The following is a 12532-nucleotide window of genomic DNA, read 5'->3' as shown; positions in this document are numbered from 1 at the left end:
ATCACAATAGCAACCACGTGTCAATCACAGTGCCTGGAAACTTGTCGATGGGTGTACGAGCGAATCAATCCTGCGTGCTGAATGGCTGCTCTGGGACAGAGGTGGAGATCTGACATGACATCCACTTCTCAGAAGTTCACGCAGTAGAACGTTGAGACACTTCCATCACGGTCAGCAGAGCGACAAAACTTTGAAACAACAGAAGGATGAGGAAACATTGTGCGATCAAACATGGAATACTGAAGGAATTCCTGGCAGAATTTCTCGGGACCTTTGTTCTGGTTGTAAGTAGCACTTAGAATTACTTTTATGATTTTTCTTTTTTTTCTGTAGTTATAATCTCACTTAATTAGACATTTCAATACAATATGAGAGCTATAAAAGAAAATACTGTATGCATTTGTAAATATGCTGTTTTGACTGACACTGTCAGAGATATTCGTTTATTTGTTTGCAATTTGTGGTTTTAGTTTGCAAATGTAGAATTGGACTGTATCTTACCGAAAGCTGTTTTAAATATTTTGCCAGATTAGCTGACATACCCACCTATTAATAATCATAATAATAAACAACATTGCTGAATACAGAGCATTTATAATCTTTTTAAAGGCAGATTTTTTTTTTTTTTTGCTCTCGTTAGATAGTCTGGGTGTACCTAATAAATTGCCAAGTGGGTAGCATGATGTATTTTTATATATATATATATATATATATATATATATATATATACATACACACACACACACGTGCATCCATATCCATCATTCATCATATTTGACATTCGTCAAAGGAGCAGTATCTGTGCTTGGTGGTTGCGCCTTCTCGGCAGCACGCCTGTACCAGCACAGATTTTGATTGGGAGGAATGTCGGCGCCACTGACTGTCGGTGCTGGACAGACCTGGGGCGCTTGTGTTTTTTGCGCCAGTAATGGGCAGCATTTTTCACAACCCCGATTTGTTCAGTGGCTATGTCGGCGCTGTTGGACAGTCGGCGTTGGTGCGGCTGGATGGATGGCCGCTGAAGTTGAGGGTGAGGAGAGAGGAGCGTTGGCGAAGAGCGCCGATGCGTATTTGGAACCGTGAGTCGCCGCTTGGAATTGAAATGGATTTCCATGGGACAGGAGAAGTGAACCAATCTTTTTGTTCGTCAATGGATGCTACAGCTTCTTGTTGACTTTGAAACTTAGCTTGTAGCCGACGTGTGCACATTTTGAGCATGACGTCTCTGATCCACTGGTTAAAGGACACTTTGATTCTGTCCTCTTTCATCTCAAACTGCTTCAAACAACAAAGCGTGTAATGGAAAAGTGGTTAGGACTGCACGACTGTCCGTGTTTTATGTTATGTGTTGTGTTTATTATTTTACTTTATGTTAACTGTTTTGTAAACCCCCCCGCTGTTGTGAAAGCGCTATATAAATCAGCATGTATTGTATTGTAGGCAATTTATTAGCTCTGTGTTTTAGGTATATTATGTGTTGTTGTTCTGTGTTTCAGTTGTTTGGTTGTGGCTCGGTGGCCCAGACGGTCCTCAGTCGAAACTCTTTGGGTGAGCCACTCACCGTGCACATCGGTTTCTCTGTAGGACTGATGATGGCAGCTTACATAGCTGGTGGAGTATCAGGTAAATATGATTATATCACGCATTAGAAATTGCCAGACTGAAACGGACAGGAAGGATGTCCAGTGGATGTTTGCGACAGTTGGGAGTTTTTCATACATGGTCAGATTTAAAACAATTGGGCACGGGAATTTGTAATTGGAATAGCGTCACAGGTGAATTGGATCCCACCCAAGTAGACTTTATTTATGTCAGTGACGGGGTACACCCTAAAATGGTCAGCAGCCAACGGGAGGGCCCATATTAACAAATGTATGTATGGTCTCCCGTGCAGCTATGTGCCACCTCCGTGATTCTACTGCGCTCCCATCCAGCAGAAACGCACTATCTCTACGGCAGTCAATGAGTGTGCGCTGTCCATTGATTTGGTAGTCTCATGGCGCAGCCTCTCCGCGGTCGTCCATAACCTGGGGCGCTGAATGTCCTGCAAACATCGATCGCGGGCCCGCTGTCCGCGCATCTCTGGCAAGCATTGGCTTCGAAACGTGACCGTGATCGTTTGAGCAGCAAAACCAAATGGCATGCGTGAAGCCATAGCATTTTATTTCTTTAAAAGAAAGTCGGCGCTGCTATGGTGGTAATTTATGACCAGTAACTTGTCTGACAGTCTGTTGTTCTTCAACTAATCCCTACGTTAGCCCCTGGAGGGCTGCTTTCCTTCTGCTGTCCCTCGTAAATGTGACAGCCTCCCTAACGATGGAGAGGATATCATGCCAACCTAAGGGAGGCCATTGGGGACATCAATCAGTATTATCTCCCACACACAACTCAAACACTACTGAAAAAATACACACTACAACATTTTTTTTTCTTTTCGCATTTAATACACTACTGATAGAGCTCGGACTCACACCCAGAATCCACATTCGCTATTTGTTCATCATTTAAGTCGCAGGTCCTGAAGTCAAATGAGTCACTTTGCTGAAAAACACACCATAGACCCAAAAAATGAAAAGTCCAATTTGATCATAATGTAAATTGAGTGCACTTATACAGCGCCTTAGCCAAGCCTCATATTCACTTTTTTCAAAACATATATAAAGAGACGTGCTAACGCAGATGCATCAACCTACAGAAAGGCCTAGATGGGCTTTATTGACTGATTATTTAAAGTTCACAGTAATGCCGTAATACAGTAAAAGCCGAAGACGGCTGGGATAGGCTGCAGCACCCGCCGCAACGCATATGAAGATAAAGCGGATCAGAAAATGGATGGATGGAATGTAGTCCTGATTTAAGGGCCTTTGGACCCATTATACCAGCCGCAGTTCTCTCTCATTTTCGCCTTTATTCTCAACCCAGGGGGCCACGTGAACCCTGCTGTGTCTCTGGCCATGGTGATCCTTGGCAAGCTGAAGATCTGGAAGTTTCCTTTCTACGTCATCGCTCAGTTTCTTGGTGCGTTTGCTGGAGCTGCTGCAGTATTTGGATTATACTATGGTGAGCATACGATTGTTTTAAGAATGAATTTCTGGCTGTGTTTCACAGTTTTTATTGAGCCAGGACATATTTGACGCCTTATGATTCTGACAGCAGGACACCAAACAAAAATGTCACTAAATATTCCCTCATTATACCTTGTGTGGTACTCGTTGTCTCGTTTTTAATTTTTTTTTTTTTGCTTTGTATCATTAGCCATCTTTTGGTAAGATGGTAAACAGGGGTTATGTTATGGGTTAGGGTTAGCATTAGGGGTTTAGGGTTCGGGTCAGGGTTACAGTTGGGGTTTAGATTTAGGATTAGAGGTAGGATTAGGGTTTTGGGGTTAAGGTTAGGGGTTAGGGTTAAGGATTCGGGGGTTTGAGAGTTCGGGGATACGGTTAGCGTTAAATGTTAGGGTTAGGTTAGGGTTAGGGGTTACGGGTTGAGGTTAGGGGTTAATGGTTAGGGTTGGAGTTAGGGTTAGAGGTTAGGGTGAGGGTTAGAATTGGTTTATTTTCTTTCTCGAGGGTTATTTCGTTGCTTTTTATTCAAATGCATCCTCTGGGTTATCTGAAATAGAAGACCACATGCAATCGTCGAAATGACAGTCGCTGGCATGGATAGTTGAACAACATAATTTTTACCAAATTAATCATAATTTTTAGATCGGTTAAGTAAAATTGGACAATTCCCCGCGACACACTTGATGATCACTAATGGCACAAATCACTGCTTTGTATAACCACCAACTGTCCACTTGAAATTTTGATCTTTGTCAAGAACTCTCTGAACCCCTCACAGATGCTTTCATGGACTTCACCAGCGGGATATTGTCAGTGACAGGAATAAATGCAACCGGACACATTTTCGCATCCTACCCGGCGAGACACCTTTCGATTCTCGGCGGATTCATTGATCAGGTAAACTCGACTCACAATGGCCCAATCATTCTGTTGCTCATCCTATTCAGGCTCAAAATACAGGAAAATCTCAGAAATGTCTGCGATGTGAAATCGATTGCCCCATTTAGTTAGATAATGAGCCCCTCTTTTGCTTTGCTTGGCTTTGGGTTTAATGACCCGAGTCACCGGAAGGTCAGACCTACTATGCTCAACACCACTTCCAGTCTGCTAAATCTGTGCATTGATCCAAAAACATGTTAGGGCTAAAATGTGTTGAAGTGAGGTTTAGATAATTGGGTCAATAGGTTGGGGTTTGGGTTTGGGGCCCGACAGTAGTTTGTTTGAACACTCACAACGCTCACAAATTTGTTTATGTATGTAAAATAAAAAAAATTCTCGAGGAAATAATTTGGAAGGAAAATAAATCTGATTCCTTAGCCATCAACTCTAGCCATTATTATTGAACCTAAAGGCAATGTTTTGTGGATTATTTTAAGTAACATTAATTTAACATCCTTCAGTTGTCAAACATACTCTGTATGTCGATACTTGAGAAAAGAAACAAACCACAGTTATAAAAATAAAAATGCCAAAAGTGGTCTAAATCGTATCTTACAACTTGCCAACTAATTAGGTAAAGCTAACGGAGTAGAATTTGTTTCATTCAAATTAGCCATTGCTCTGTGACTCAGCAAATTTTAGCTTGCTGTGTCCACACATTTTTTTAATCTTAATTTCTATTTTTTATTATTTCTTTAGAAAATGTAGTTTACTTTATCATAATTTATCTGAATAAAATAAGACAAACGCACATACACGGTAGGATCCTAAAAGAATGGAGACAAAAAGTTTGCTCATTTTGCTCCCGAAAGTACTCTTGAAAAGACTAAAATCACATCTGGAATGTGAATTCATGGAAACATCTTTTGAGGCCAAACTGTAACTGACTCCAGACTAATAGAGTGAAATGGGATCGATGACTCACAATAAAGTTTCTGAAAACCACCGTTTCCATTTATATTTGCAGACACGTGAATCAAATCTTACCAAAAATGAAGGCGCATTTGTTTATTTCAGTTTTTAACAATAAGCATCCTCATTACATGTCACACTGGAAAAAAAAGGAATATTATGATACTTCTAATGTTATTTGAAGCACTTGACAACAATAAAGTGCAGCCACGAGTGACGTTATTGCTCTCCTTGCAGGTGGTGGGCACTGGCATGCTTGTTCTGTGCATTTTGGCCATCATTGACGGAGGAAACATCGGCGCTCCGAAAGGTGTGGAGCCACTGGCTATCGGATTGGTCATCATGGCCATCGGGGTGTCGATGGGATTGAACTGTGGCTACCCCTTGAATCCTGCCAGGGATCTCGGGCCGAGACTGTTCACTGCTGTGGCCGGATGGGGAATGGACGTCTTCAGGTGACCGCGTGGCACATTTGGAATTTAACTAGGGGTGACTTTTTTTGGCGATACAAACCATCTTTTGACCATTTTTCTGATTAACATGTGAGCAGAAATTTGAGACAAAAAACCCCACATGTCCCACTCTGATGAGGTAAAGAAAGCACAGCAACCTCCTCAGCCTGAAGTCCATCTCAAATCATCATGGAGATGCGCTCATGGATGAGCCGAAACTCCCTCAGATCCTGTGGTGTCAATATCAAAGGATGGACCGAGTTCCTTTAATTTTTGAGCTGCTTTTCATGTCTTCCTCCTTATTTTAAGTAAGGCCTAGGCTTTTTATTGCAAGAATGACAAAAAACAAACAAAAAACAAAAGTGGTGAAAGGCATCAGCCTACATCCTGTTGGCTCGCAAAGCAACCAGCACAAAAATAGGAACGGCGGTCCTGTGCTATAGCCTAGGCTGGGTCCCACAAAAAAAATAAAATAAAAATCTACGTGTCAGGACCACGGCAATGCAAGACAAAATCTTTCTTTATTTTTTTCAACACAATGCATTTACAGTGAATATGTGAAGACATTTTGTTTGTTTGTTGTTGTTTTTAAATAATGTTTTTCATCTGTTCAATAATGTAGTCAATCATAAGATTAATATTAGTCCTCCATCAACCACACTTGACTGGTTAGTGGACAAACAAACATCCATCCATCCGTTTTCTGATCCACTTCATCCCCACAAGAGTCGCGGGGCGTGCTGTAGCCTATCCCAGCTGTCTTCGAGCCGTAGGCGGGGGCCACCCTGAACCAATCGCAGGGCACACAGAGACAAACAACCATCCGTGCTCATACTCACACCTAGGGACAATTTTGAGTGTTCACTCAGGAAACCAGAGTACCCGCAGAAAACCCACGCAGGAAAGGGGAGAACATGCAAAGCCCACACAGGAAGGCCAGAGCTGGAATTGAACCCGGTACCTCTGCGCTGTGAGGTCAACGTGCTAATCACTGGCCGCACACAAACACATTGAAATAAATGATTAGGCAACAAACATTGATGGCTTATTATATAATGTCACATGGCACTCAACAGACGTAATTGATTGTTGTTGTCGTTGTTGATCCAACGTGGTTCCATGACACTGTCCAAAATATCAACCTGCCATTTGTTTCTATGCAGCACGGCAGGATACTGGTGGTGGATCCCAGTGGCGGGGCCCATGGTTGGGGCTGTGGTCGCGGCCGTCCTGTACTACCTGCTCATCGAGCTTCACCATCCCCACGCCGAAGCCGAGAAGCCTCACGAGGAGGAGGGCGACGAAGAGGAGGAGGAAGATGAGGAGGACGAAGACTGCAGTCTGAAGGACAAATATGAGATGATCACCATGAGTTAAACTGTTGAACTCACCGAGTATCTCTTCTTGTCAAAACAAGAAGAGAAACTGGATAATCGGCTCGTGTTGAAACGTGACTTTATGGTAACGTAATGACCATTTTGAATGGATGAGTTGTAAATATTGTATTGTGAGATATTAGGCAAGCATGATAATCTCCTTCACAATTGCTCCGGTTATATTACAATAGATTAAGTATTTGTACTTTTATTTGTTTTATTAGTGTTTTATTTTCTTGAGCAAACCAGATTCCTGTTGTTTATTTAAATTAAAATTTCTACAAACCACGTCGCTGTATTTTACATCTTTATCGGTTATTTTGTGTAATCTGGTGAGTTACGTTACAGACTACCAAACAAATTCATTTTTTCCAAACGAACAAACATATAATCTCAAATTATACATAAATAATCATGCTCAAAGATGTAAATTACAAAAGGAACCGACACCAATCACTCTCTGTTGGCATAAAAAGCACCCAGTCAGCAAAGGCATCTGGCCCGGATTCGGAATGAAGCTGGCACAGCTCGCCTTGAGTCGCCACTGGCATAATGCATGTGGGCCAAACACGGCCCAGGAGTGGCAAAGGAGGCACTGGCTTGACACTGGCAAACCAGATGAGGGCCAGTTGTGGAGTGAAGTATTTGGGCCAGAAATCAATTTACATCTCCGTTCCATATATGTTAACTGTTTTGTTAAGCGCTTTGTTACAGCTGCCGCTGTTGTGAAAGCGCTATATAAATCAGCATGTATTGTATTGTATATGGTCAGCCAGTATTGGGCCACCCTTAAAAACCCCCGACCATGTTTAGTAAGGTGTTTTTAGCCTAAACAAAAAAACGACCATGTATGTTAGGCGTTTTTAGATGAAAAAAAACAACCATGTATAGTAAGGGTGTGGAAAATAATATATATTAATCGACACATCGATGCGCACGTGCGCGATCCGAGTGCATCGGCTCATTCACTGGGTACGACGCGATTGACGGGTGAAATCGCGATTCATCACGATGCATTGATGGGTATCGGTAAAATCCGAGTCAAGCGCCGTTTTATTCATGTTAAACGGTACCTATCTGCCATTTCCTAGGCGCAATGAATGCACCATCATTGCTTTGCGTTTTGTGTTGAATACGGACGGTAGCCGTGCGTCACATACAGTCCAGTACACTACACAACTAGCGAAACATTATGGAAGTTAGTGCAAGGGGAGGCGAGGAAACTACTATATTTAATGCAGCCGCAACATTCAAATCTTATGTTTGGAAATACTATGGCTTCGAAAAGAAAGACGGAAAGCTTGATAAAACCTCCGTAATTTCCAAGGAATGTCGCACTAAGAAGCCATACAACGGCAGAACCACAAATATGCAGACCCACTTAAAACGATGGCGCCAGGTCACCGACAAGTTTCCCTCCCGCTCCCCCGCTTCCCGCTTTCGGTAGACTATGCCAGCCACCTGGTTATGGCGTTCCATGTAGGCTTTCCCTGCCAGCATCTTACACCCTGCAGTTATGTGTTGGATCGTCTCAGGTGCCTCTTGGCACAACCTACACCTTGGGTCTTGTCTGGTGTGGTATATCTGGGCCTCGATGGCTCTGGTGCTCAAGGCCTGCTCCTGAGCAGCCAGGATGAGTGCCTCTGTGCTGTCCTTCAGGCCAGCCCTCTCTAGCCACTGATAGGACTTCTTGAGATCAGCCACTTCAGTTATGGTCCGGTGGTACATCCCGTGTAGGGGCTTGTCCTCCCATGATGGTCCCTCTTCCAGCGCCTCATCTTCTGTTCCCCATTGTCTGAGACATTCTCTGAGTACGTCATCCGTTGGAGCCTTCTCCTTGATGTATTCATGGAGCTTGGATGTTTCATCCTGGACAGTGGCTCTCACACTCACTAGTCCCCGGCCTCCATCCTTTCGGCTTGCGTACAGTCTCAGGGTGCTGGATTTGGGATGGAACCCTCCATGCATGGTTAGGAGCTTTCGGGTCTTAACGTCCGTGGTCTGAATCTCTTCCTTTGGCCACCTTATTATTCCTGCAGGGTATCTGATCACTGGCAGGGCATAGCTGTTTATTGCCCGGGTCTTATTCTTGCCAATGAGCTGGCTTCTTAGGACTTGCCTCACTCGCTGGAGGTATTTGGCCGTAGCCGCTTTCCTTGTTGCCAGTTCGAGGTTGCCATTGGCTTGTGGTATACCAAGGTACTTGTAGCTGTCCTCAATGTCTGCTATTGTTCCTTCAGGGAGTGAGACCCCTTCAGTGCGGACTACCCTTCCTCTCTTAGTCACCATCCGACTACATTTCTCAAGCCCGAATGACATCCCGATGTCGCTGCTGTAGATCCTGGTTGTGTGGATCAGGGAATCTATGTCCCTTTCGCTCTTAGCATACAGCTTTATGTCATCCATGTAGAGGAGGTGACTGATTGTAGCTCCATTTCTGAGGCGGTATCCATAGCCTGTTTTGGTGATTACTTGGCTTAGGGGGTTCAGTCCTATGCAGAACAGCAGTGGGGAGAGTGCATCACCTTGGTATATGCCACATTTGATGGACACTTGGGTAAGTGGCTTGCCATTGGCTTCAAGTGTGGTTTTCCACATCCTCATCGAGTTCGCAACGAAGGCTCTTAGGGTCCTGTTCACCTTATACAACTCCAAGCATTCAGTGATCCATGTATGTGGCATCGAGTCATAGGCTTTCTTGTAATCAATCCAAGCTGTGCACAGGTTGGTACGTCGGGACCTGCAGTCTTGTGCGACTGTTCTGTCAACCAGGAGCTGATGTTTGGCTCCTCTGGTATCTCTACCAATGCCCTTCTGCGCTTCGTTCATGTATTGATCCATGTGTCCACTTATCTTAGCCGCAATGATGCCTGACATGAGCTTCCATGTTGTGGAGAGACAGGTTATTGGCCGATAGTTGGATGGGGCTGCACCCTTTGAGGGATCCTTCATGATCAGGATGGTTCGCCCTTCGGTTAGCCATTCTGGGTGAGTCCCATCCCTCAGCAGCTGGTTCATTTGTACTGCTAGGCGCTCATGGAGTGCTGTGAGTTTCTTTAGCCAGTAGGTGTGGACCATGTCCGGGCCTGTTGCTGTCCAGTTCTTCATATCTGAGACTCTTTCCTGTATGTCTGCCACTGTTATGGTAACTGGGTTCTGTTCAGGGAGGTTGCTGTGCTCCTCTCTCAGGGTCACCAGCCATTGTGCACTGCTGTTATGTGCAACCTCCTTCTCCCATATGCCTTTCCAGTACCTTTCAGTTTCCAGTCTTGGTGGGTCAGCTCTGTTGTTAGGACCCTGCCACTGAGCGTACACTTTCGCAGGTTGTGTTGCGAACAGCCTGTTTATTCGTCTGGCCTCATTCTCTTTCGTGTACCGCTTCAGGCGACTGGACAAGGCTTGGAGCCTTTGTTTGGCAGTTTCGAGTGCTTCAGGTATGGTCATCTGGATGTACCTCTCGGGTATCGGCCTTTTCATCACACCTCTCTGGGCCTCCGTTAATTGACTCACATCTTTCCGGGCCGCCTTGATCTTAGCCTCCAACCGTCTTTTCCATGGTGGGTAACGTATCTCATGGCTTCCATGGTTGCTCTTATAGCCCAGAGTCTCCAGGATCACTGATGCTGAAGCGTATATCAGCTCATTGGTTTCTGTGATCGTTACGGTAGGGATCGCCCTCAGTGCTGCATTCACACTTTCTATGAGACTTTCAGATGGTACTTCACATAGCCGTTGTAATCGGTTTCTAGGTTGCCCAGCTTTCATTCTCGCCATGATCTTAGCTTTCAGGTCAGTTGCTGCCTCGCTCAGCATTTCATTCATTGGGGCTGGCCACCCAATCTCATCATCTGCATACATTGGGGCTTGCCTCCCAATCTCTTGTATGACCTCCTCCTCTGATCTGGCAGCCTGGCCCTTCACCATGGAACCTGCGTTGTACCTCATCAATCTCTAGTTGTGACAGCAGTTGCCGTTTGTGGATGTTGGAACACTGAGCTACTAGTTGTTTCGCGGTCAACCGTGACTGTGGGTTTCGAAGTAACCATTTAGCCCACATTCTCTGCATGTAACCCCTCTGACTAGGGTTGCTTGAGTAGTAGCATTCCAACAGAGCCATGTTATCGCATCTCGCCCATCTCCGCTTTGTTCCAGTAGCCCATTTTTCATCAAGGTGCTCTGGTTCCCCAGCACCTGACGCAGACCTTGTTTGGCCGGGCGACGTCTGAGCCGGCTATGTCATTCGTTTTATTGTCTCTCATCATTGTATGAGGTAGGCATTAGCGTGAAGGATCTTGCCCAAGGACCCACACTGGATGGTGTTATGTGCTCATTTTTGCCCCAAGCGGGATTCAAACCACCGTCTCCCGTATACCATACCGATGCCTTAACAAATGAGCTATCCAGCCGCTATATATATATATATATATATATATATATATATATATATACATATATATTTCATATAAGACACTCAGTGAGAATAGTCTGTTTGTGTTTACACTATAGCAACAGCTGTGAGTCTCAGGGGCCAAATTGTTTACATTTTCTTTGCACAAAACCCAATTGTGAAAGGGCTTACAGTAAATAAGTTGTTTTACAAGTTCTACTGTTTATAAGGAATAAAGTGGTATCCTTTTTGTAATACCATACTGAATTCCATCTTTTTAAAAGCTTTGCTTCTTTGCTTATTTGCATCATGTTTAATTGCACAATATCACAACAAATTGTATTGTATCGTATCGGATCGCATTGATTTGAACTTAATGTGTATCGCATCGCCAGAAAATTCCATGTATCGTTTAAGTATCGCATCGCTGGCAGTGCATCGCGATGTGTATCGAATCGTCCTCAGTGCTGAGATTCACATCCCTAATGTATAGTAGGGCGTTTTTCAACCAAAAAAGACCATGTATAAGTAAGACGTTTTTAGCCCCAAAAAACCCGACCATGTATATAGTAAGGCGTTTTTAGACGAAAATAACGACCATGTACTGTATATATAGTAAGGCGTTTTTAGCAGAAAAAAAAACAACCATGTGAAATAGGGCATTTTTCAACCAAAATAACAAATTTTTTCGGCTAAAAATGCCTTACTATCCATGGTTATTTTTTTCGGCTAAAAACGCCTTACTAAACATGGTTGTTTTTTTTTCCAGCTAAAAACGCATTACAATATATGGTCGTTTTTTTCCGATAAAAACACCTTACTATACATGGTCTTTTTTTTTTTGTTAAAGTGCCTTACTATTTATGGTAGTTTTTTTTCGGCTAAAAACACCTTACTATTCATGGTCGTTTTTTCGTCGAAAAACGCCTTAATACACATGGTTGTTTTTTTTCGGCTAAAAACACCTTACTATACATGGTCGTTTTTTGTTGTTGTTAAAACGCCTTACTATTCATGGTCGTTTTTTTCGTCTAAAAACGGCTTACTATACATGGTCATTTTTTTCCGATAAAAACACCTTACTATACATGGTCTTTTTTTTTTGGTTAGAATGCCTTACTATTTATGGTAGTTTTTCAGCTAAAAACACCTTACTATACATGGTCTTTTTTTTTTGTTAAAACGCCTTACTATTCATGGTAGTTTTTTTTCGGCTAAAAACACTTTACTATTCATGGTCGTTTTTTGTAAACGGGCGGCCCGGTAGTCCAGTGGTTAGCACGTCGGCTTCACAGTGCAGAGGTACCGGGTTCGATTCCAGCTCTGGCCTCCCTGTGTGGAGTTTGCATGTTCTCCCCGGGCCTGCGTGGGTTTTCTCCGGGTGCTCCGGTTTCCTCCCAC

At 43.7% G+C, this 12532-nt stretch overlaps 1 protein-coding gene across 2 annotated transcripts; it reads left to right on the top strand.

Annotated features, from left to right (window-relative positions):
* Nucleotides 1-18: 18 nt before the first annotated feature.
* LOC127598030 (aquaporin-9-like) lies at nt 19-7032 on the top strand. 2 transcript variants are annotated; one of them, XM_052061508.1, is made up of 7 exons: nt 19-284; nt 1497-1623; nt 2923-3060; nt 3844-3962; nt 5154-5226; nt 5315-5371; nt 6532-7032. In XM_052061508.1, the coding sequence occupies exons 1-7, from the start codon at nt 207-209 to the stop codon at nt 6711-6713; spliced, it is 774 nt and encodes a 257-aa protein (XP_051917468.1). In that variant the 5' UTR covers nt 19-206; the 3' UTR covers nt 6714-7032. The 2 variants fall into 2 exon arrangements, with proteins under 2 accessions (XP_051917468.1, XP_051917467.1); XM_052061507.1 differs by having other exon boundaries at nt 21-284; nt 5154-5371.
* The last annotated feature ends 5500 nt before the right edge of the window (nt 7033-12532 follow it).

Source organism: Hippocampus zosterae, chromosome 3 (assembly GCF_025434085.1).
Source record: "Hippocampus zosterae strain Florida chromosome 3, ASM2543408v3, whole genome shotgun sequence".
In the NCBI taxonomy this organism is placed as follows: domain Eukaryota; kingdom Metazoa; phylum Chordata; class Actinopteri; order Syngnathiformes; family Syngnathidae; genus Hippocampus; species Hippocampus zosterae.
Note: the sequence above shows the minus strand (reverse complement) of the source record. Positions and strands in the feature narration are given on the sequence as shown.

What these genes read in the sequence shown, in the direction of transcription:
- LOC127598030 (XM_052061507.1), top strand. Translation starts at nt 207, where the DNA reads ATGAGGAAACATTGTGCGATCAAACATGGAATACTGAAGGAATTCCTG. An exon ending in CATAGCTGGTGGAGTATCAG is followed by an intron (nt 1,624 to 2,922) that starts GTAAATATGATT and finishes TTCTCAACCCAG; the next exon opens with GGGGCCACGTGAACCCTGCT. An exon ending in TGGGGAATGGACGTCTTCAG is followed by an intron (nt 5,372 to 6,531) that starts GTGACCGCGTGG and finishes GTTTCTATGCAG; the next exon opens with CACGGCAGGATACTGGTGGT.